Below are 26308 nucleotides of genomic sequence, written 5' to 3'. Positions count from 1 at the left end.
GTGGCACACACCTTTAATCCCAGCACTTGGAGGCAGAAGCAGATGGATCTCACTGAGTTCGAGGCTGGCCTGGTCTACAATGTGAGTTCCAGGACAGCCAAGGCTACACAGAGAAACCCTGTCTCAAAAGATTAAAAAAAAATTATTTTGGCTCACAGTTATGGAGGTCAAAGTCCACTGGCGTTTGAGGAGGGTCTTGCCTTTGTCACGAGCTGTCTCTGTGATCACTGCATATTCTGGAAGGGCAGTGTGCTGTGTTTTCAGAAGATGGAAGCATAAACATGGTGAAGACCACATGCCTCCACAAAGCCTTTTTATTAGAGTAGTATTCCATTCAGGAGGGCATAGATCTCATGAACTAAACCCCTCACCAAAGGCCCCACCTCCAACACTTCCATTGGGATTGAGTTAATAAGTCCATAGCACACATGCTACAGTGTACATTGCTGAGGTTCTTATCTGGAGTCTGTGTTGGGAACCAAGACTGCATTTCCGGCAAGGTCCCAGCTGATGCTGGTGCTCTAGGCCAGGGGTCACCCTCTGACAGCCTCTGCTCCAGGCTGAGTTGGCACAGTTGGAATTGGTAGTGACTAGAATGGTCTTATCCACTTTGATTCTAAATGACTGGACTCATTCTTTCATACATCACGTATTTTCCTACGTTGCACATTTCAGTGCCAGACACTGTTAGGTGCTTAATATCTAGAGTAATGCAAAAGCCTCTTCTCCAAGAACTCATAGACATTATAGAAGAGAGTAAATATTATATGATATGATGAACAATCTAGTATTCTATGAGTAATAAAATAGAAGAGCTTTGGAAATGGGCAACTGTTTCTTTGCTCATGGCAAGTAAAGTATTTAAGTGAGAGGATAATGAATGGTGATTCATTCCTCCAGCCCCAAGATGTCTAGAGGGAATTAGGCTTTACCTATTTAAGTTAATGCTGGAGTCTAAAATTTGTAGATTGTTTACTCTATTTTGGGTACTGTAGCAAACACTGAATTTGTTGACTATGAATGTTAAGGCTAGTCTGCTTGGACTATTGTTCTGCCCTGCCACTTGATGCAATTTCAGACAAGCAATTCAACCATTCGGGCCTTGAACTTGCTCACCAGGGGCAGGGGGAATGGTTGTGCTAGTACCTACCTCCTTGGATCCTTGAGAAGGTTGAGATTTCATGTCAACGTGGATAAAATATACATAGAAATCAGTTAATAAAATTTGACTCTATTTTTAATATACTTTGTAATTCTAAGGCAGTAGATCAAACTACAGAATTGCCCTAGAGACACTCCTAGCTCCCAGACTGTATCATCCAGACTAAATCGCCAGCATTTGGCCAAGAGAATAAGATACAGATTTGGTTTGAATGTGGGGCTTAGGACCCCAAAACAGACCTGGAATGCTACTGTGACACCAGCCAGAGGAAGCACACCTTTCTGGCCATTGAAGACATTGGGGACTTGGCAGGGTGGCTGGGGTTTTGAAAGTGAACCACAGGGGTGTTGGGGATCAGCTTGTGCGCTTGACACTTGAAAGCATTCCCCAGGAAGGAGCACCTCTAGCCAGCTCTCAGGCTAGGGTGTGAAAGCAGCAAGCTTAGCCTTGCCTGGCTTGACCACCTGGAGACCCGGAGTTGGTCCTAGAGGATGTTTTCTGCCTCCATCACATTCAGAGCCCAATACCCTAGGTGCTGTAGTGCTGGCTGAGCCTTTCTTGGTAGGCAGGGAAACAAAGCTTTCTGATGTCCCTATAAAGGATGCCTTCTTCCTTCCTTGATCCCCATACCCTCAAGGATTGCTGCGTATTTCTCTGAAATCAGGGAGAGTTCCCCATGGGTCCTTGGCATCCTCTAAGAATCGTAGTCCATGTTCATGCCCGGCTGAGCTGTCTTTTCTAGCTCCCTACCCAGCTTCACACACCGCCGTGATTATCACTCTGAGAGGGCAGAGTCTAGCGGTCTTTTTTAATCCTTTCCCAGCTCATCAGCGATAACAGTGATAGAGCCTCTCTCTTCCGGAGAGGATTAGGAGTTATTCTTTGTGGTAAGATAGACCCAGGAAGAGCTTATTAAATGATAATCCCCGATAAATTCCCTCTAATCATCCCCTCCGTATGCCCTCTTAGTCACGGAAAAGCCCCTACACATTCAATTAACTCTTTGAAAGACCTTTCTCATCCCCTTCCTTCTCTCCCACCCCTTCCTCAATCCCACCACTCTCCTCCCCTCCTCTCTCCCTTCTGATGGCCTCAGACTTATTTGTTTTGTGCGCATGTTCATGTGGGTGCGAATACACATGCGCTTTGGGTGCTTGTGTGCTTGCTTACGTGTGTGTGCTTGTGTGCTTGCATGTAGAGGCCAGAGATCAGCCTCAGGTGTAATTCCTCAGGTGCCAGTCCCTTTGTTTGAGACAAGTGAGACAGGGGCTCTCACTAGCCTCAGGGGTTTGCTCATTAGGGCTAGGATGGCTGTCGGAAAAGCCCCAGGGATCTACCTGACTCCACTTCTCCAGCACTGGAATTACAAGGGTATTGCTCAGCAAGAATGTTGCTAACTCTTCCATATCTTACCACAGATTTAAGCAATGCCATCCATTCAGTTTATTAATATTTATTCTTTCAATAAACATGTACAGAACTCCTACTGAGAGCTAAGTTGGGGTGGGAACTTAGATCTACCTGCTCTTTGAAGTTGAGCGTGAGAGCCTTTAGGAAGGGCTTCCTAGAAAATCCATGTTCAATCAGGGTTTGAGCCCAAACTTTTCAGGTAGAAAAGGGGAGGCAGGCTCCCCAGAGTGTGGCAGCAACATGAACAAAGATCCTAGACGGAGGAGAGAACATGATACTGAGGTTGAATCTCAAAAAGCTGTGATTTCCTATTTAGCAGGTACTGGGAGAGACAAATTAGATATTTTAGGCTGGGCTTATACACACTAGGAGCTTTGGCCAGGATATTACTGCAGTATATTAAGAAGGGAAGCTAGATTGGATAGAAATGACAACTGTCCCCCTGCTCTGAAGATGAATACGGTCTTTCTGGTAAACAGAATGGTAGCTGTACAACTAGCCACAGGATTGACCGTGGCAGTTTCCCAAATTTATCAGGCGTGATTTCACGGCAGAGAAGAAACCATGAGGTCAGGGTGCAGAACTGAAACAACATCCCTTCTGGGTAGGGTGCTGATAGTCAGAACCGGTGTGGTTTCTCCTGCTGACATTGCTTCTGTGGACACCTGCTCTGGTAGCTCTGCTCACAAACACATTGCAGGTGGGAGCAACACCGTCATTTCTTCCTCTTCCCCGCCTGCAGGCCCAGGGAACACAGTGTAGTGATGGAAGCAAGCGCAAACCCAGGTGTGGGTTCTGGCTCTTTGGGATAGTAACCCAGAAACTTTCAGCCAATCCCTTAGCCTTGCCGTGCCTGCATTGTGTCCTTTTCTATTTTTCATCTTTTTAATGATATTTTTTAACTTTTGAGATTATAATATAATTACATTATTTCCACTTCCCTTTCCTCCTTCCAACTCCTCCCATGTACCCAACCTTTGCTCTTTTTAAATTCATGACCTCTTTTCTTTTAATTGTTTTTACACACACACACACATACACGCATATGTACATGTGTGAGAGAGTGTGGGAGTGTGTGTATCACTAGATACATTGACTACAACCTGCTCCATCCATATAAAGTTACTTGTGTGTATATGCTTTCAGGACTGACCATTTGTTATTGGGTAATCAGTGTGCTCTTCCCTTGGGAAGACCATTTCTCCAGCTCTCAGTATCTAGTTGCCTGTAGTTCTTTGTCTAGGTTTGGGACCTCTCGTGTTTTCCCACTTTCACATTAACATACCTGTGGGTGTCCTTGCTCAGGTCAGGCTTAGGCAGCCATGTTGGTGAGGCTTCATGGGTGTATCGTCTCCAATATTTCTGGGAGACACAATTTCACAGCAAAATTCTTGTTCCCATGGCTCTTACAATCTGTCTGCCCCCTCTTCTGAAATAATCCCTGTGCCTTAGGTGTAGGAGATGTGTTATAGATTAATATACTGGGTCTGAGGTCCACAATTCTGCCTTTTGATCGGTTGTGGTTTTCTGTTATGGTCTCTGTCTATTGCAAAGAGAAGTTTCCTTGATGGGGTATGAGAACTGTACTTACCAGTGGGTTTAAGGATAAACATTTAGAATGGAGTTAGGGACTATACTGGCTTAGTAAAATGGCAGTTATAGGTTTTCCTCCAAGATCCATGGCTTCATTATCCCTGAGTGGTTGGCTATGTTTCCAGTACCAGGGATGCTTTGTGTTTAACATATAGAATGTTGCTTAGAGTCAGGACATGCTATGCTCTTGGCTAAGTGTCCAGCCCAGAGTAGATGCAACAAGAGGAAGTAAAAACTTTTATCTCTTCAATTATATGTAACATTGGTATCTACACCACAGGAAAGTATTTAGAGATATTTTAATGATTTTCTTAGTATCCCCAGATAGAGTTATCTTCCTTGGGACAATTTATGTGTGTTCTTGTGATACTCATTTTCTTTGACTCTATCATATTCCATCTGGATGAACTAGAAAGTTGTGCCAAAAGTAGTAAACATATAAAGTAATTCTTTCCAACATTCCCAGATTGGGGAAATAATGACCTTATTATTTTATTATCTATATTCTGTTTCAGATGTATGAGTAGAAATGTTGGGTTGAATCGAACTTTATAGACTTGTTAGAGGAAAGGGAAGAATCAACATGAATTTCAGCATGGCAGCTTCAGAGTAAACCAGAGAGTGTGACTCAAGGGATGAAAAAGGAAGACTAGGAAGTAGTAGGTTAGAACCTGAGAGAAAGGGGAATTGGGGCATATTGATCTGGATTGGGCATGACCTGTCCCACTGGACACCTGCTGAAGGGGGTATTTCCCTTCAGATAGTCACTGGGCTCAGGAGTTAGTGATAGTTATAGGACACTGGTGGTGTGGATGAGACTTCTCACAAGTAAAGAGGATTAGCCTTTAGACTCTGACTGCATGCTTGTACATACTCTTGTACATACTTGTAGCCCAGTGTGATATGGGAGACTGATGGGTCATCACCATCTTGGAGAATTTCACCCAGGTCCTCTCATGTCCCAGGCAATAAGCAGACATGTAGGTCTCTTCTTGCGTTTGATTATCACAGCATCAGCACCAGTATAATCTGCTGAGCATGCTATCCAGAGATGTTGGCTTGAGTCCTGGTGAAACTAAAACTCATGAACCATGGGGGCCCTCCCTATCAAGCTGTTCTTACAGAAAAGTAGGAGTTCTTCCTGGGGCGCACACACACACACACACACACACACACACACACACACACACACACACAAAAAAAAAAAAAACAAACAAACAAACAAAAAAAAAACCAAACAAACAAACAAAAAAACCAAAAGTGAGCCTTGGAGCTTCTTCAGGAAGCCAGTGAGGCTAACTAGTGTCACCTAGGGTTTGATGCACAATCATTAATTAATGCACAGATATCTTCCATGATAAATTAATTACCTTCTTTTCAGAATCTGGTGAGGAGGAAGAATGAAAGCCAAGGAAAATGATTATCTGGAGATTTTTTTTCTTGGGTGTCTGCTCTTATATACTGTGCTGAGTATTTGAGCTAGCTAAGTGTACCTGCTGTATGTCAACAGAGATGCCATTTTATAAGTGATCTATTTATTTCCAAGGAGGGAAACTCATATAGGCCTGTGAAGCAGAAGAATGCCATCAGATTTACAATCTTCTATTAGTCAACAACATTATTGAGAATCTTCCTGCTTGTAGAGTAATAGTCTAGGCATCAGTAGAGTACACACAGAAATATGAGATGAGGCCCTTTCTATAGTAAATTCTAGGCATCGGTGGAGCACACACAGAAACATGAGACACAGTTCTTTCTCCAGAAAACATTTAGCCCTAATTGGAAGGGAGGGACAATATGTAAAAGAGACAGAACACATATAAAAAAGATTTATAAGTAAGTGTGAATAAATGCCTGAGTGTAGCACTTAATGCTGAAATTTCAATTGCAGTTTTCTTTTTTAAGTTTCTTACTTAGCTTTCTTATGGATAACAAAGCCCTTGAGTACTATTTTCCTTTCTCATTGATTTTATGCACAGTACCTACTCAGACATGTTGAATGAATGTATGTGCTACGATGAGGTGTGCCTAATTGCTAAGGGAAATCCTGGAATAATGTGCTTGGGGAAAGCCTTTATAGATGCTGAGCAACGTTTCCAAGTGTGAACAGACTTGGGGTCTGATAGAACAAGGGACTAGGGGAAGGAACAGAAAAGGAGGGACTCTTCCAGAATAGCAGATCTGTGTAGTTCAGGCTGCCAACGAGGGTCTCCTGTAGCCTGTTTCTTTTTTGTCTCATCTTGCCTTACTTGCTACTGCTGATGCAACCCTTGTAGACTTCTTATCATCTATCTCCCTTTCCTTGGAATGTCTTCCTCTTGATTAGCCAGTAGAAAATTTCTTTCTCTAGGTCCACATGAAAGAATTATCCCCCAAAGCCTTGCTTGACTCCTCTAACTTTTCTCTTTGATTAAATCACACTGCTCACAGATCTGACTGCGTAGCCTTGACCCCGAGCAGAGGTGGTCTCCATTATGCCCTTAAACTTCATGGTTTACTGATGAAATCTCGTGACTGGACTAATTCCATAGAGAATAATGATGGGAAGTGTGGCCCTACGTAAGATTAAGTGCTAGGAAGAGTAGATAGAATATGGGGGCTTTGCAGAGTGGTTTGCAAGTCAGAAACCTAGTATTGTACTTTTTCTCGTGTAACTGGACTGAGGCATAGCTGCATCCTGCGTGACAGTCACTGACAATCCAGGCCAGTGGGGAAACGTCAGGGGTCTTGGGCCGACCATACTATGCAGAGAGCCTTAGTTATTCACAGTAGCCCCTGGCTCAGCCAGATGTTGCCTTGGGATTTGCTTGTGTGGAGGAACTTTGCATGTTTATGAAATACACTCTAGGATTTGAGACATGATGAAATGACTTGCCTCCTGGAACCAAGAGGCTCAGCCTCCTGGCTGATTGACAGCAAGTGCCTGTGACTTGCTGCTTTCCGTCCATTCTCCTCCTACCTGCTTTCCCGTTCTTCTTCCCTACCCAGTGCTGGGAAGATAGCTGCTGCTTTCCAATTGTAGGATCCCAGTGTGAGCTTTCCTATTCGTGTTTGTTGTCCTTTAGAGCAGTTGTTCTCAACCTTCTGAATACTTTGACCTTTTAAATTCAATCCCTCATGTTGTGGTGACCCCAGACTGTAATATTATTTTGTAGCTACTTCATAACCATAATTTTGCTGCTGTTATGAATCATAAATATCTGATATGCAGGATATCTAATATGCAAACCTTGAAGGGGCCACAACCCGCAGGTTGAGAACTGCTGCCTTAGGTGGTGATAGTATGGTTGGGATTGATTTCAGGAGTCCTAGTGCTATTGGATAAAAGAGTCAGGTTCTCAAGAAGTTGAGCCACTGTGACTCTAGATTGTGGCCCCAGGTCCTCTAGTAATTTCCCTGGGTCCTCAAAGGAGTCACTCTGATTATTTGGGCTTCAGTTTCTTCTAGAAAATGATAGATTCAGTCATATTAGCTCATAGTTTTCTTCTTGGCTTGTAGGAAACCAGCTTTAACAATCCATGGGTGGCATTCAGAATATCGAACAGCTTGTAAGATATGCTGTACATTGTGTTATTTTCCTAAAGCACGGGGTGGCAAAGGCATACAGTGACTCTGTTAGAAATGTCACAGAGCAGCTCTGACTCAGGTGCTACCTGATAAGGTTAGTTAAAGGCCTGGTGAGGAAGGGATAAAATGCCTCCAAGTTAGATTCCTTAACATGGACTGAGGTGATTAGAGGGGAATGAATTGCTGCTCGGAGATACTTGAAAGAATGTGAACAAAGTAGCTAAGTTGGGAAAACGAGGCAGAGATGTGGTCTCAGACGTGTTGGCATCAGCCTTGTTCCATAGGCAGCTCCAGGGTGTGGCTGCATCACAGTGGTGTTCCTCCCAACACGGAAAGAGATGGACCATCAATGCTGCTTCAGTTCAGGCAGCCGTTGGCTACAGGTCCCCCCATTATCACCCTGAAGTTCATGGTCAAGCTGGTCTTTTAGCCAGGTACAGACTTCTGAGGTGGGAGCAAGAATGAGACCAGTGTGTGAGCTATTCAGAGTTAATAACCACAGCAGTTAGGGGATGGGTACTCTTGTAGGTAGGAAACCTGGCCAGGGAAGGCACAGATTCTGTCCTACCAAGACCACTGACTCCTATGGATAGTTTAACATAAGGAAGGGGGCATTCACATGGCATTAACTGAGTGAGTATGGTCTAGTGGATAGTTAGAAAAATTAAGTCTTGGTTACATTTAAGGAAAATGGTGGGTAGAAGGGGCCCCAGGGCTACTGGATACTGGTTGTTGTAATATACACTATGAAAGATGCATCTAAGAAGTTGCCTGTTATTTTTTATGTTTCAGAGTATCTACATGGGATTGGGCAGGAGGAGGTAGGCAAGGTAGTAGTGTTCATTCAAGGAAGGCACCCCTTTTCCTTCTTGTACACCCCCCTGCTTTTTGACATCTCTTCCACCCCACTTTAATTCATATGATTCTTTCTCTAAAACAAATTGTTCCCTGCCTGTCAACCAAAGGGAATCCATCACCTGCCTCCATGGTCGTGTCACAACACTGACATCATTTGGAATGGTACTTGTATATTTATCTATTTCACATAGGTATACCTTATACTACAAGTTCCATGGTGGCCAAGACTGGGGTTGTTTTGCTGGTCACTTAGTTTTAAAGGAAAGAATTTACTCCATAGCAGGTAGTCCATGAATGTATAGGATGAAATTGAGTTCTGAACAGAGAATCTAATGCCACTTGGGGTAAGATAGAGGCCCTCATCATGGTGCTAGGAGGAAGTGGGAGATAAGGAGGAATAGTCACTTGGTGAAGAATAGTCTGTCTGGTACAGGACCATGACAGAGAAGGTATTTGATGAGAAATTGCGTTCATATTCACATTCCACCATCATGTTCCTTTTCTTAGGAGTGGTGAGCAAAGTCCTTGGAAAGGTGCATTGGCTGAGACAAATGGTCTAGCTCCTTTGACAGGCTGATGGCTGCTCTAACCATCTTCCAACCTGAGCTATGAGTAGTGAAACTGATCTCTAATTAAGATGGAGCCCTGAGCCGGGCGGTGGTGGCGCACGCCTTTAATCCCAGCACTCGGGAGGCAGAGCCAGGCGGATCTCTGTGAGTTCGAGGCCAGCCTGGGCTACCACGTGAGTCCCAGGAAAGGCGCAAAGCTACACAGAGAAACCCTGTCTCGAAAAAAAAAAAAAAAAGATGGAGCCCTGAGGCCAGAGATCTGAAGCTATTTTTTTTTTTTAATCCCTCCACGCAAACCATTTGGAAATTCTGGGGATGTTTTCATTTGTCACAACTCAGGGAGTCCCAATGGCACCTGCTAAGTAGAGGCCAGAGTTGTGCTAGAACACAGGGCAAGAGCCTGACAGAGTATCCCCTGATCTTAAGTGGATATTGTGCGTCAGCCAAGGGAAGCTTCTGCAGTCTGGCTTGGGTCTTCCAGTTAGTACTGCCTCCAGACTGGGAATGAGGGGTACCCCCAAAGACCGTGAAGAGTTCTGCAGCCTGTTCCTTCTTTCCCCAGACTCCAAGCCATTAGTGTGTCATGTGTAGTCCAGCCTCTCTGCTCAGAGCTGCTCTGAGAATCAGGAACATGACTGAGAGATGCTTCAGCATGCTTTCTGTAGAGGCTGGCGGGACCCTGTGAAAGTTGTACACATACATCCTCAGATAGGAAGAACCACAGGCCCCACTTCTTCTTGCTCTTCCCATTCCCATCTTTCTCTCCAGGCTGGCTCCTCCTGCCCTGTCTTCCTGCGTCTCCCCCAGCCCACCCCCAAAGATTAATGTGATAATTGCCATGTGTGCCTGTTTACACAGGGAGTGGGTGAGCTTGCCACCCCCAATCAGGCAGGTTCCCAAAGAAACGCATTCCCACAGTGTCAGGACTGGTACCCGCTGTGCACTCCTGTGCAGGTGGGTTGCCGCCCCCAAACTTCTCTCTCTGTCTGTCATCACTTTTGTCATGTGAACACGTGCATGGGTGTGTCATTCAGTGAAGCGACAGGTGAGAGGCTGGGGAACAGCCAGACTGGCATCAGGAGAAGGGCTGGGCAGAGAAATTATTGTGCATTGTAGTTACATCAGCCCTAAAGAAGACAGTGATCTAATGAAAAGCTCTCCCTCTATTAGCTGTCATGTGGTGGGCATGCTGGGGTGCTCCAGAGTTAAGCAATAAGACATGAGGGAAAGGGTTTAGTAGGAGGATTGGTGTGCTTGATTAGAGGCTGGGACGTTCACATGAGGCTGTTTGCAAGCTGGTAAAACCAGTAGAAGCCAGCAGTATGTCTCCCTCTGAATCAGGAGCTTTGGAATGATGGAAGATGATGGTACAACCCCTAGACCAAGGTCAAATAAAAGCCCACAGTTTTGGGGAGGCCACTGGTTCAAGTCCCAGTGTCAAGATCGGCCAGAGTTCTAATGCCCAAGGTCAGGAGAAAAATAGTATCCAGCTCTAGGGGAGGAGTCAAAATAAGGTTTGAGCAAGTGCAAATCCTGATATTCCACCTTTTCATTTCCCATCTAAGCCCTAGCAAGTGGGAGGCACTTGTAATCCTGTTGAGGTGTCTTCCCTACTTAGGTCTCTGATCTACAAGCAAATTTTCTCTGGGTGTGACATATCACACAGACCAAGCTTCATCAGCCACCCAGGCATCCCTCAGTCCAAAGTCAATCACTGTAGCAGGTGATCCATGGGTATGGCATGAAGAGGCTGCTGCTCTCTGGGTAACATTCATTGCAGGGAAGGGCCTGATTCACACTTAATTGTTCCCCATTGGAGGTCTGGGTGGTGATGGTTCTCATATGAGACTCTCCTAGGGTTGGGTCAGAATCCAGCTGAATATACCTTGGAAGCGATAGTCTCATGCCTCAGGATTTTACCTGAAGACCTTAGCATGGCCGCCTCATGTTCTTAAAGTTAAAATAAGGTTTGAGTATCCTGGATACAAAAGTGCCCTGTGAACCCTGTGACAGTCAAAGACACAGTGAAGAAAGAATGAAAGGGAGAGTTTCTCCTTTTCTCCAGGCTGTGACCTCCTACCCCCTATAGAGAGAGTCGCCTGGACAGCTCAAGAGAAAATGACCACATTTTGTGGCCACACTGGCAGGAGTATCCTGACTCCCACTTTTCACAGTATCTATCAGGATGCTTGCCGCCTTCAGAGTTGTTGGGCTTCTTTTTAAAAATCTCAAAATACACTTCAGTAGACATCTCTCCTACACTGGACAATTTTAAGTTTTTAATAATGATGAATCAGATGCAAACTCAGAAAGAACCCTGCTATTCTGAAGGAGGGAATCGTGAGTGAAGGGCCTTTGCTTGCCCACTTTCTGATGAGGCTTGTCCCCTTCGTCTGTGGCTATTGGTCCATAATGACCGTGTGAAGGGATGGGAAGCCTCCTGGTCAGGAATGATGGCGGAGGGTGGGAGCTGGGTGTAAAGAGAATGTAGCAACTGTGTTAAAGGTTGCAAGTAATGGTGGGCGCTGTCAAACTACTCTCCCCTGAAGAACCTGTTAAGCTGTCAGTTGTTTCCTTAACCCCCAGGGCTTCATGTGGCTGGGGCTGATGTCTTCACAGCTATGCATTTCTCCCTTCGCTTCCCCTTCCTCATTTTCTCCTTCCAGGATGCTCCATTGCTGAGGTAGAAGACAGGTATAGCAATTGAGAGAGAAACTCCACAGATGGAGAACCTATTATCAGAATGGATTTGTATTGGTCTATTTTTAACAAGAGAATCATCGTATTCAAAGTTGTGGCCATTTATTAATGAATTACTTCTATGTATGCCAAAGTCTTTGTCACATTCCAGATATTAAAATATTCGGAGAGTTAAAAGTAAATTCCAAACATTCTCACACAGCTCTGACTGGACCAACATTATTCATCGTGAGTGTTTTGTAACAGAGTTAGGAAGGATATTCCAGACTTTTAGCCAATAGGGGGATTCTTTCATCCCTATGTCTTATGGGATATATTCGCTGATGTATTAATAGATTTTCTTTGAAAAAAAAGTTTTACAACCAAGAAAGTTTATGAAACGGCACAGTAAAGTAAGCAATATATCTTTTCCTACTGTTCTTTTCACTGCCTGTGAGACATATATAAGCTCCTGTATTCCTTAACGTTCTCTGGTTACCAAACCCACTTCCCACAAAATGCCACCATTACCTTTTATAAATTACAGCAATAGAGGGTCCACAAAAAGCCACAATGTTTTACTCTGCAGCCGCCCTTGCTGCTCTTCAACCATAGCTCACTTGGAGATCAGAGATACCTCAACAGCCATGTATTTCATCATTGTTACTGTTGATATCGATACATTTATGAGCAGCTGAGCTCTGCTCTGGGTGCTTGGTGTAAACTTAGCCCCTGTTGCCAAAGAACACTGAAGGGGACTGGCAAGACCATAAAGCCCCATGGATTGTGTTCATCTGGAGCCACTAGTGAACCATCAAAGTGAACTAGGCTTTTTTTTTTTTCCTCTGTGTACCTTTGCGCCTTTCCTGGAACTTGCTTTGTAGACCAGGCTGGCCTCGAACTCACAGAGATCTGCCTGCCTCTGCCTCCCAAGTGCTGGGATTAAAGGCGTGAGCCGCCACGCCTGGCGTGAACTAGGCTTTAAAGACTATTTGACTTATGATCCTGAAGACAGGCAGAGATAGCCCTGCAAGAATCATCGGTTCTTCCTTAGTTCACATCTCAGACACACTAGCCTCCCCATCCTTCATGCCCTCGGTAACTCTCAGCATTTGGTTCTTCTGCGTCTTCCTTCTGATGATGGGACATGACTATTTTTGAGATTTGCCTCATGTCCTCTCTACTTATTTTTAACCCCAACCTGGTGAAGCCAAAGACCTAAACCTCAGACACTGAAGTTGGCAGGACTTCGTCCCCTTCAGTTGTTAAAAAATGTTTTATAATTTCTTTGTGTTGAATTTTGAGTCAACTTGAGTTGTATTTGTCTCATCTGAATTCAGTGCAGGGCCAAAACAAAAGGCACAGATTTGCCAAAAGGGCTTGGCTTAGGGATTGTTTTTAATGGAAGATCTGACTGTCCAGTGACAGCAGCCATGATCAATCAGCAGATATATTTATGTGACTTGATACTTAATTGAAAAAGAAAATGAGATAATTGGGGAGAAAAAAAAGATTGGATTGTAGATGTCCACAAGATACATGAGAACAATCACTTTAAAATATATTTTCAAGGTCTAGTAGTGAGAAGGAGAAAGAAGTATGTAAAAAGGATGGGTCAACAGTTGCCATAGACATTCTGAACTCTGGTTTTAATTTTATTAAGCATGTTAGTTATAGGTGTGGCATTTGATCTTGATGGTCCTGATTTCCCCAATGAAATGGGGATAAAATATCTATTGTGAGTTTCAACTTGATATTGAAAGTGATGCATGAAGGGTTGGGTTGGGGGAGAGTTCAAAAGTCTGCATACGTGCAATACAAATCCAGAAAATCCCTTTTAAAAGACTTGGGCAGTGAGAACGCAGGGAACAAGAAGAGCCCTTTGTCAAGAGACAAGGATGTCAGAGAAAGCACCTCAGTATTCGCTGAGTTTGATTTCAAGGGTCTCTTAAGATACAACAATTCCAAGGCAAGGTCTCCCGCGGGGAGTCAGCAGAGCCTGGTACATCAGTTGAGGCAGGTCCAAGCCCCTCCTCCCTGCACCAAGGCTGTGCAAAGTGTCTCACTATAGGCACTAGGTTCCAAACAGCCGGCTCATGCACTAGGGACAGGTCCTGGTCCCACTGCCTGGGGGACCCTATACAGTTCAAGCTAAACAACTGACTCCCCATGGGAGACCTTGCCTTGGAGGAGGTGGGAATGGGAGGTGGTTCGAGGGGGGGGGGATACTGGGGGGTGGGAGGTGGGAGGACAGGGGAATCTGTGGTTGATATGTAAAATGAATAGAAAAATCTCTTAATTAAAAAAAAAGAAAAAAATACAATAATTCATTCTTCCTCAGTTCTGGGCACCTCAATAACTATGCATTTAACTTGGAGCATAAGAATCTATAATATAGATTTCTGTGGCGCCCCCCCCCCCACTTTTCTGTATCAGCATGAGTTAGGGGAGAAGGAAGAGTGAAGAGAGAGATCAGGAGAGATTGGAAGATCTCATATGATCACTCTTCAAATCTAGATATAGTCTTTGTTCTGCCTAGGGCTTTACTGGGGCCAGACCTGGGCTAGCTCTATACAGGATCATGATGGAAGAAGGAAAGTCACCCCAGGAGCTGGGCAACATGGTATGAACCTAATTCCTTCTAAGACCCATACTAAGGGCTTTTACTAAGTTAGCCCTACTAACACCCATGGGACAGGGTGACAGGCACAGCCTGACCTTGTTTTTTGGGAATCTATCTAGCTTAAGAGTGCAAAGGTTGAGAATACATGTTACCATGAATCATAAAGCCAATTCACCTTTTTATAACATTGGAAATACATTTTGGCTTTTTTCCATTCAGTTTTCATATCTTCTAAGTAAGGGTGTTAGAGTTTTCCCACTAAGGATATTATAGAGATGCTGCTGTGACCTTCACTAGGCACATGGCAGAGTGTGAGTTGTCTTACAATAAAGTGGAATGGGGATGGGAGTGAGATAAATGTTTAACTGTAACTGCACTGTGATTGTTACATCCCCCTCTATATGAAGCTGCCGGAATGTGGGCTTTGCCTCTGGGAGACGGCTTTAAATATTAAGAACCCATTTTTCTTTTTTTTCAGACCAATGATGCCTTAGGAGCCACCTGGAATTGGCTGTACTTCATCCCCCTCATCATCATTGGATCCTTCTTTGTTCTCAACCTTGTCCTGGGAGTGCTTTCAGGGTAAGCCAGATGTTTCACTTTTGTGAGCTGCTAGTTCAGAGCTAATGCCTTCCGATTCATAACAGATTTACTCAGTTAACTATCCCTTAGAAGACACTTACTGGACAGTCCCTTTGGGCCAGTGCTGTTCTAGCTGCTTCAGTCCAGTAACAGATGATTGTTCTAACCACCTTGATTGTTTTTAGGCATTAAAAATCTTTGTCATATACAGTTCTGAACATAGGGTCTTGTGGGTTCATTTATCCATATATATATATATCCATCGATTCAATAACTCTGTGTCAAACACTGTGCTGGTTGTTAGGGACATAAAGTTAAAGGAGATACAGATTTTACCCTCAAAAAATGCTTGCTTGCTTGCTTCACAGTGTATCGGACATCACGTTTCTTGTTTGCGACTTGAATTCTTCTATACCAATTTGTGTTGCCCAGTGTCTCTAACATGCTTTGCAGAGAAGACATTTTTGTCATTTGAAAAAGCGAGTACAAATCTTGTTTTTATTGACCAATGTGAAATACAGTAATTTGTTTGGGAGAAGGAACAAATCTCATAGGCTGAAGTCATTAGAGTTGGTTTCAAACAGGACTGGGAAATGCATGCAGGATAAGTTATGTGTTAGCATAATATAGGAAAACAGAGTATATGGAGATAAACACTCTAGAGGCGATGAAGAAATGGGACATGGCATGGAGCATAAAGAAGCTAAACTATGACATTTTAAGATGACTCGGCCCAGGTAAATATTTTAGAAAACCCTACATTTCACCGAGCAGAGTTGGGATTGTGGTAATGATGATGATGATAATTTTGTCAGTTGGTGTAAGCTCTTCAAATAATAGCAAGTAAAGTGATCTTTGTGTATACGTGTCTGAAACAAGTTGGGGATTTTTTTTTGAAACTATGAATAGTGGAAGGACACATTAAAAGGACACAAGAACAAGGAAGTGGGAGAAATGACAGCAGATGGGAATATGAACAAACTTTTTAATACTACAAATGGTTGACGCTGCAGTAGTTGTAAAAGCTTAAGTGTCTCCAATGGGGAATGACGATAAATAGGCAGACTGATTTCCCTTGTGAGCAGAAGAAAGGCTTGGGAATTAGAGACAGCACATATTCCTAAGAATTGGAGTGAGCATAATGTTAAAAACAGGAGATTGATAAAAAAAAATCAATCTCACTTTCCAGACACTACTGGCAAGTATCTGCCCCATTTAGCCACACCCCTAAACAAGTTAGGAGACCTACTCTCTGTTGAGGTTTAAATCAGCAAGGGTTGGAAGAGGGACACCTGCTGCATCTGAGGGTGGGCTTGACATTGTCATGGAAACAAGAGGCCTAAGTGACAGTCCATAAGCTGAATGTCGGTTCCCCAGCCCACTTCTGTTTTCTCAGAAAAACTGCAATCTGGCAATAGTTTAGAGGATTCTTCTGTGGGGATTCTCTCTTAAGAGAAAACATCTATCACAGTCTGGTGAGGTTAGAGAAACAGGTTCCCATCCCATCTCCCCTTGTAAAATTCATTATGTCCATTCCCTTTGGCTATCACAATAAACTACCACAATGCAGGCAGTGTAAACCAAAAGGAATTTTATTCTCTGGTAGTTTTTGAGTTATGAGCTCCAGATCTGGCAGGTCCACACTCCCCCCAATGGCCTGGGAGAATTATGCCTTCCTTCTTCCAGCTTTGGTAGATCCAGGCATCCCTTGGTGATCCATGTCATCCCTCCAGTCTCTGCCTCAGGGCTCACACAGCCTCTTCCTCGCCCATGTCTGTCTTCTCCCTCACGTTTGCTCTTATAAGGGTATTTGCGATTTGATTTAGCATCGTTGGATAATCTAGGTTGATCTTTTCTTCTGAATATACTTAACTTTGCTGCATCTGCAAAGACTCTTTTCCCAAATAAGGTAACGTTCAGGAGCTCCAGGAATTAGAATATGAATGGTCTTTTTAAGGGGTTGTGGCTCAACCCACTGCATTCAGTGCTCCCCAAGCCCCAGCTCTGGGTGCGGAACTTCCACTGCCTTGCTGGTAGTATGAACACACAGCCAGGGGTCGTCAACATTTGGGCAAAATGCCCAAATTGAAAGGCCCTAAGTGATGTAACAAACAGACCAAAGAAACTTGAGTAAATATGAGCGGTGCAGGTAGTAACAGATAATTTAAAAAACCATATTTGATGCCTGAAGAGACAGAGACAAAATTTCATATACAAATTAACAGCTTATTACAAAAAGATGTTAAAAGGTCTTACTAAATAAAAACAAACCTGGAGCCAGGTATTGGGGTGAATGCTGGAAGATCAGAGAAGCAGGACAAGCCACAGCCACCTCACCTTGCCAGTTCCTCAGCTGATCCTGTTTCCTCAGACTGGAAGCCTCTGAGTCCTCATCCAGAATGAATTTCAGCTGAACTGTTGTTCAAAAACCTAAAAGCTTAACCAGCTCTAGTTCCTGGTTTTCACACTTTATATTCCTTTCTGCTTTCTGCCATCACTTCGTGGGATTAAAGGTGTGAGTCACCATGCCTGGCTGTTTCCAGTGTGGCTTTGAACTCACAGAGATCTGGATGGATCTCTGCCTCCCAAGTGACAGGATTAAAGGTGTGTGTGCCACCATTGTCTGGCCTCTATGTCTTTCTAGTGGCTGTTCTGTCCTCTGACCCCAAATAAGTTTATTAGGATGCACAATATATTGGGGGACACAATATATCACCACATGTTGAGATTAAGAAGAGCTGTTGGAATTATATGTAAAATGTAACTGATGGAGAAGTGTGCAAAGCTGAGTTAATGTAAGAAGGTAATCAAACAAGAAAGAGTAAAGTTGTAGTGTATTGAGGATACCACTTAAGAAGTGGGGTGGAGCCGGGCGGTGGTGGCGCACGCCTTTAATCCCAGCACTCGGGAGGCAGAGCCAGGCGGATCTCTGTGAGTTCGAGGCCAGCCTGGGCTACCAAGTGAGTTCCAGGAGAAGCTACACAGAGAAACCCTGTCTCGAAAAACCAAAAAAAAAAAAAAAAAAAAAAAAAAAAAAAAAAAAAAAGTGGGGTGGAGGGAGAGTCAGAGGCAGAGACACAGAGAGAGACAGAGATAGAAAGAGACAAGCACGGATAGAGAGCCAGAGCCAGAGGCAGACATTGACTGACTCAAAGAGCAAGGTGTGGTGGCACACACACTTGTAATCCCAGTACTTGAGAGACTAAAGCAGTGGAATCACATTTCCAACGTCAGTCTGGGCTATGTAGTAAGGCCTTGTTTCAAAATATTTACAACTGATCCAACATTTCCATAAGAAAGTTTCATAAAGAGAACAATGAAATGGGAAGGAAGAATTAACACAGAAAAATATGACAGATGTTCCCAGAACCAAAAGACTCACCATTGCCAGATTAAAAGAACTATTGAGACATGTGCAAAGACATTCTTTCCAGCGTGAGTTCTTGGCAGTGGGCATGGGAAGCATCCTGGGTGTCCCAAGCTGGGAGATTAAATATGTAAACTGTAGGATGCATACCGTGGCATGTGATGTAGCAATTAAGAGCAACAGATACCATGTGCACATGGAGTATAGGGTATCTTAAGAATGGTTCATGGAAAACAAGGAGACAATGCGATATGCTATCACATTTGTATATGTATAAAACACAGTTTGCAAAAATACATTCAAAGGGAAAGTTATGCATTGGCAATGTTGTAATAGCTTGTGTGGCCAGTTACTAGAATACGGACGTGTAGACTAACTATGAAAATGTCTACTGAGCCCTCAGGACATCCAGTTAGAGGAAATCAAACCAAGGTGACTCACCACGAATTTCAAACCATCAGAGAAAAGAACATCCTGAAAACTTCTGCCAATTGGAAATAGGGTTAATGTTTGGCTATAAAGAATCAGAATGCCAGCTGGGCGGTGGTGGCCCATGCCTTTAATCCCAGCATTTGGGAGGCGGAGGGAGGGAGGGAGAGAGAGAGAGAGAGAGACAGACAGAGAGAGAGAGAGACAGAGAGAGAGAGAGAGACAGAGAGACAGAGAGCAAACATGATACTCACAAACACAAGGGATACAGAAGAGGACAAAGACAAAGGGATTGAGCCCCAGTATTGTAGTGAAATAAAATTAGGGTGACAACACTCAGTAACTGAGAGGGCATCAGGATCAGACTTAAATAAGGTACCAGAGGGTCCTAAAAATGCTATCTTTAGGAAACAAGTAAAACTAATATATTCCCTGATGTGTTGTATTCGAACAGGTTCTGTGATTTGTTTTGGTCCAAACTATACACACACAATAGTGTATTCTTTCTCTATTCATCTCTGTCTCCTTTCTTCCCCTCCCCCATTACCCCAACTGAAGCATTTAATTCACAATATACAGAAGTACTACTCCCAAAGAAACGGGAGCACAGCAGGTCCTCTGTGTAGCTCAGCTGCCAACCTGGTTTCCATGGTTGATGCTGAAGTCTGAGCTAGCCTCTCACAGTGTTGCAACTGCCTTTATTACCTTGGGGGAGGCTGAGTACGGGGAAGGGATTAGGGTATCAAAGACCAAAATCTCAGGTTCCACAGTAAGCAAATCATTAAGTAGTTTCTAAAACTGAAAGATAAAGAAATAGCAGTGTTTTAAGTATAATATTTAGAAAATTTGAAATGAATACCAGAAGACACAGACGAGTAGAAAGTGGCTGCCTCTGGAGAGTGAGATTCTGGGGTTGGGAAAGGGAGACCGAGGGCTGCTTTTTTTCATTACAATCTTTTTAAATTGTTTGACTTTTAGAGTTCTATGTGCACGACTCTGCGGAAAATAAAAATACCTTAAAATTTGAAGCAAAATTATCATAAAAACAAGTGTAGGAGGGACCGAGGGTCTGAGGACACTAACCTCGCACCAGCAGGGAAGGACTGACCTGGGAGGGAACAGATCAAGGACACAATTGTGCCAGTCTCACTGTGTCACACTAAGAAATGTGGCAGAAACCCGTAAAATGGTCACGGAGAAGACACTGGGGAGAAGCTCTCATCAGTCTGTGACTATTTGGTTCGAGCCAGTTCTGTGGCCATCAACTCCCCTCTGGCTGGGAGACCACCTTCTTGGATCAGAAGATGTCAAGCTCCTGGCTTGGCAGATGCCTCTTTAACTACCTGAGACCTTGGAAACGGTGCTGGCAGCTGGGAAGAGCTGGTGTGAATAAATTCTGACATTTAAAGGAATGTTAACAATAGGGATCTTGCGAGCTGGGGCTGAAATACTTCCTTCTGTCCTGGCTTCTCTTCTGTGTTCTGGTGCTGCCCTCAGTGGCTCAGCATTGGGAGGATTTTCATTGGTGGCTACAGAGGACTCGGCACGGCACCACTGGGTCCTGTGTATAGGAGGGGTCATGGGGTTTCTCTGCTGCTGGATCTGTGAGTCCATGCTTCTGGAAAGGATGAAACGTCTCCTTAGTTGGGGTTCACACGTTGAAGCACCTGGTATATAGCTTTGCACATTTTGTCTCCAGGGAATGGGCTTCAGTGACCTGTGAGCATATTGAATGTTTTGTGCCAATGTGACTCTAGGAGTGGGGAATTATAGAAATGGAAGGAGGATGCGCAAACCTCCCTACACTGAGCAAGGGTCTTCTGGGCATCAAGTATGCAAATGACAGAAGGCCCCATCCCCAGAGGTGGAGACATTGATGAAAAACTGTGAGGTGTGTTTGTTGGCTTCATATTTAAAAAGGAGAGATGGATAGAAGCATTGTAGCGTTTTTACGTGTCTCCGAGGAAATAGGATTTGATGAAAACCATTAGCTTAGGCTTGAAGAGAAGCAGAGCTTCCTGTCTCCATGGCAACAAACCAGGGCTGCATAAGCACATCCTGAAGTGCTGTCAGGGGCTACAGGGCAGAAGGCTCATACAAACAGAAAATGACCCTGAGCTATTCCAGCATCTCCACCTACTGCATTCATGGCTTCTGAGAGAGGAAGATAAACGTGTGTGTGTGTGGGGGGGGTGAGGATTATGCTATTTCCAATGGGAGTAAGGAAGTCAGAACAAGGACTACTTACAGATGCACTGGGAGTGGTGAGAAGCCTCAAGTATGATGTAAAGCATCTTATAGTTTTCAGAGCTCCTTGCTTCCAAGATCTTATTCATTTCTTGAAACAACTTGGCGTAGGCACACAACATCTTTAAAGATGGAATGAAGAGCTAAAGGAGCTGGTCTATAACAAGGTTCTGTTAGAAGCAGGGCCAGAGATCACAGTCACTCAAACTCTGCTTAGGTGCTTAACTTATTATCCCAGGCTGCCTTCAGAAAGGCTGCCCAGAATGTTGTTCTGGCCACAGTACAAAGTTTAGGTTCCAATGTTAGTTTGTACATGCATTGATCCCATGCTTATTTTCACACACTGGTCTTCATGTATACGATGTGACAATGTGACCTTGTACATATGAGGGAGAAGATGCCAAGACCCACGGGAAAGACCTTTTTGCTCTGATGACTGATGGAAAGAGGTGGCCTGTTAATATTAGAGGAAGGCTTCTTCTGGTTGCATCCCTTCAATGAGTGGAGTAGCTCCATTGTCAAGACTCATTTCTCGTGAAACCTTCTCTGACAACAAAACAAAAGAAAATTAAAAGGCATGTAAAGGGGTCTAAGTTCAAGTAGTCTGGGATTCAAATTCTTGTGAAAGCTATTATTTAAGATTCATATATGTAGGTTCTGTAGTTTTTGTACAAGTAATTTTGCAAGGCATTGTTGAGGGCACAGAGGTAAGTTCTATGTCTTAGTCTTGGTCCTAGGAACAGACTAACCAATGTGTCTTCAGAGTAACCTTGGATCTGCTGACTCATCTGTCCTTGTACATTAGGAGGTGGGAACTGAGCATTTTTCTGGGCCTGACTTGAGACAGAAATGGTTGCGGGGCTTATAATATAAATTATCCATGCTAAGCTTAGCAGTCCAGATAAGATTCTGAGTAGTGCTTCTGGATATTAATTGCCATGTGTCTGATCTTCCTAAGACAAGTAGACATGGCTAAAATAACTGTGTGTTTAATTACACACCAATGTTCTTGGGCTACTAACACTGAAATCAACCAGTAGACATCGGTCATTTTCTCAGACGACCATTTCTGAGTGCATGCTATAAATGTTACTCACTGCCAGGTGTTGTGGACATCACAACAAGTTCAGAGAGCTGTTATCCTTCAAGAACTTGTAATCAAGGTAGAGAGACAGAAGTAGGGCAAGCATTAAGATTAGGGGGTAGCAATCTGGCTCAGTTAGTAAAGGTGCCTACCACCAAGCCAATAACCAGAGTTTGATTGCCCAGAACCCAGGTGGTAGAAGGAAAGTACACTCCCAGATTATCCTCTGACCTCCACAGAGATGCTGTATCAGGTGCATGTGACTTCCCTACTAATAAATAAATGTGATTAAAAAGCAATTGAATTAGAGGGGGACCAAGATCAAATAAGACTAGCGGAAGAGGGCAACACTTCTGCACATTTTTGAGATAGCTAATGATTAGCTAGAAATGAGAAAGAAGACCTGTCAGTGGGTTAAGATTTACAGAGAAGCATACCAGAGTAGGGAGGCAAGCTGGGAGCAGCAGTTCTGGAGGGAAGCAGTGAGGATGGAAAAGATGGGGCAGATCTAACAAGTGATGAGGTGGGACCTACCGGACTTGTGACTGTGTAGTGCAGTGGTTCTCAACCTGTGGGTCCCCCAATCTCTTTGGGAGTCGAATGACCCTTTCACAGAGGTCACCTAAGACCATGGGGAAACACAGAGACTTAATTATGATTCATAACAGTAGCAAAATTACAGTTGTGAAGTAGCAACGGAAATAATTTTATAGTCGGGGGTCACCACAACCTGAGGAACTGTATAAAGAGTCACAGTGTTAAGGAGGTTGAGAGCCACTGGTGCAGTGTGTGAGTGTCGTAGGACAATCTTTTGGCCACTTCTGAATTTCTGAATTGGGCTACCAGGTGGCTGGGAGAGAACAGAGAGGCAAGAGTTAGGTTTTGAGGGAAATGGGATAGGTTTTGGGTCTATCGGGCTGAGAGAACACATTTTCTGCCTTTTGACTAGCTCACAGCAGCAGAGTAGGGGTTGCTTCAGGTTGTTATTTTTAAAGCCCTGAGTTATTGGGTCTGTGCCATGCACTAAATGTTGTGCCAATTCCACGACATGCATTGTTTTATTTAATCCTCATAAAGAGCCTATGAGGTATTGCTTTCTTCTTTTATAAATAGGGAAACGGTGGTAGAAAAGGTTGGTAGCTTGCCTACATAAACAGAGCTGTTAAGCAGCAGGTTCAGAATTTGGAAGAAGGTCTGCTATGTCTGAACACCCATGCCCTTAGACACGTCCTCCACATAGCTCCCATGTTTTGGACAGAAAAATATGTTATTGTCTAGGATCCAGTACAGTGTAATTTGGTGAATATAAAAGGGGCTATCAGTGGTAGCAAGGACAATCCTGTAGAAAAATATTTCATGTTAAACCTTATCACAGCAATTACAATAGATTTCATAGTGTTGACTTTGACTAGAAGCACATTTGTATGACTATGGGGGTCACATATGAAGCTAAATTAAAAGGCATGCTGTTCTTCAAGATAGTTGGCAAAATTGTACCTTAAAGTATGATAAAAAAAAATCATATGAGGAAGGAACTCTGTTATGTAGCTAGAGTTTTCCTGACTGGCCCACAGTCAGGACAAATCTCTGACACCCGCCAGTCCCACAGCCTCTCAGACCCGATCAAGTAAACACAGAGACTTATATTGTTAAAAACTGTATGGCCGTGGCAGGCTTCTTGCTAACTGTTCTTACAGCTTAAATTAATCCATTTCTATTAATCTATACCTTGCCACATGGCTCGTGGCTTACCGGCATCTTTACATGCTGTTTGTCATCATGGCGGCTGGCAGTGTCTCTCTGACTCAGCCTTCTCCCGCCTATACTTCCTGCCTGGCCACTGACCAGTCAGTGATTTATTTATTGACCAATCAGCAACACATTTGACATACAGACCATCCCACAGCACTGTTATCCCTGTGTAGTTTTGTTCCTGGCCTCTATGTTATGAACGAGGGACTCAAGTAGAGTATGAGCAACTCACTCAGCTACTTGGTGTCAGGCCACAGCTAGAACCCAGGTCTCCTTGGTTCCTGACTAGGGTGCTTTTCCAAATCTGCATCAGAGCTATAGGCATGAATAAAATACCCTGTAAGCCTTGCATTGGGTTTTCCACTTTCATCATTTTCTGGCTGTGGGATGTTAATCAAGTCTCTTTGCTTTCCTATATCTTCATTTACCCTGTTGTGGTTTAAGATACTAATATTTCTCATGCATAGGATTATTAAAGAAATCAGATTATTAGTGCTCAATATTTAGTATTTTGGGATAATAAATACTTAATCAGTGTTATCAGGGAAAGAACATTCTGTTTTACTTGCCAACTACATCCATAGAGCCAATTAGCATGATCTCAGAGATTTCAAGTGACACCCTAAGGCTTGAACATCCATAATGATCCTGCAGGTAACAAGATAAACGGACTGGGTCCTTATGTCCCACATAGGGACATCAACCTAGACACTCCATCATTTGCATTTCCTTAGAAATGTCCTTGCTTTTCTACCTTCTGTAATCTGGAGTAAGCCTTGGCTGTATTTCTAAGTCTTCATCATTCACAGTTTGCTTTAGTTTTGACTTTCTATATGACATTTTCCCTGGTCCATACTCCTGTTCCCATTCTGCAGTTAGGTTAAAGTTTTTCTCCCACATATTCCTGTAGTACTACATAGCTGTTCGTTACAGAATTGATTACTAATAGTAACAGAATTACTGTATAGAATTTAATACTGACACTAACGTCAAGCGCTAACGTTTATTGAGAACTCGTCATACCCGCCCCTATGCTAAATACTTTGTGTAAATTATTTCAATTAATTTTTATAGCAGCCTTGTGAGTCAGGTACTATTATTGGCCCCAGTTTACACATGAAGAAATGGAAGCTGGGAGGTCAGGGTCCTGACTAAGTCTGCCTCCCTAGGATGCGCCATCTTCTTCGTATTGGAATTATAGATGTGACTGTTGCCTGTTGGGTTTTGTTTCTCATACTGGTTATATTTTTTCCATACAGTTGGATCTGTCTTCATATGCTAGTATCTTTTACTTTTCTCTGAACTGAAGAAAACTGAGATATAGCAAGACCTCCTTAAGGAAGGTCTTGCTCCATTCAGTCCCCCAGATAATGTGGTATTGCAGAAAACTGAAAGCTCTGATCTCTTGAGTTAAAAGCATCATCACTGCTATTAGTGATCTTACAGGCATGGTAGACAGCTGTGCAAGTTGAACTGTTTCTGTTTGTTTGGGAACTGAGTAGTAGTTTAGGGGTAAAAAAGAAAACAAAAGAACAGAGTCTCTTGAACCATTTCTGAGTTGTTTGGTACCAAAGATTGTACCTAGAATCTTGTTAAGCAATCCCTCTACCCTAAGCTATATCCCCAGACAAGGTTGCTTATTTTTATACATGGCTGTTAGTAGTTATTTTCTTTCAGGTAATTGCTTATGCCTCTTGCCCATTTTCTTAGTGGTATGCTTATCTTTTTTCACATGAACTTAAAGCATCCAACTATAAATATATTTTCTTTTATGCCAGATATGGCAGATGCTTCAGACATAAGTACTTTTAAAGGATAAAGGTATCAGTCTATTGGGGATTATGGACAACCACAGCCACAAAATTTGAACCAATTATTGTTGCTTTAGAGAGTTTCATTTAGGAAGCCTCTCATGACTGTTCATTTATCTAATTCTCACAGTGATCTCTAGACAAGTCTTACCACTATCTGACAAATCAGAGTAAAGGTCACAGTGAACAGTGCCCTAGAAAAAAACTCAGCAGTATAAGTTCTGATGCTCACTCAGTCTAGGGTTCCTTGGAATGCAAAGTGAACTTACCTGTCTAGGAGGCCATTTCCAAGGAGGTCTTTGCTGCTGGTTTCTACACAAAATGGAGCTGTGACTCACATCTGTGCTGCAGCACACCAGAAAAATACCTTTTTTGAGTTTATTAATTCAATGAATATTTACTGTTGTGCCAGTAGGTATAAACCATTCTTCTAGAAGTTGAGATTTTCAAACTCCCCTGCCCCAGAGAAACTTCTGTTCTTAGGTTGCACACATAACCTATTGTTTATGTACTGCCCCCATTGTAGGACTACCTTCTTTGGGACAGGCTCCTTAGCTTTCTAATACTTAAAATTC

The 26308-nt window shown here is 43.3% G+C and overlaps 1 protein-coding gene across 7 annotated transcripts in view; it reads left to right on the top strand.

Annotated features, from left to right (window-relative positions):
- The window catches only part of Cacna1e (calcium voltage-gated channel subunit alpha1 E), a 473485-nt gene that overhangs the window by 308718 nt on the left and 138459 nt on the right, over nt 1-26308 (top strand). For all 7 annotated transcript variants that reach the window (XM_052737226.1, XM_052737228.1, XM_052737227.1 and 4 more), the window contains exon 9: nt 14940-15043. In XM_052737226.1, the coding sequence (XP_052593186.1) occupies nt 14940-15043 (104 nt within the window). The remainder of the gene's footprint in view (nt 1-14939; nt 15044-26308) is intronic.

Source organism: Peromyscus californicus, unplaced genomic scaffold (genome assembly GCF_007827085.1).
Source record: "Peromyscus californicus insignis strain IS unplaced genomic scaffold, ASM782708v3 Scaffold_14__1_contigs__length_90479793_seg_2, whole genome shotgun sequence".
NCBI classification, from domain to species: domain Eukaryota; kingdom Metazoa; phylum Chordata; class Mammalia; order Rodentia; family Cricetidae; genus Peromyscus; species Peromyscus californicus.
The sequence above is the reverse complement of the archived record's forward strand: the minus strand, read 5'-3'. Positions and strand labels throughout refer to the sequence as shown.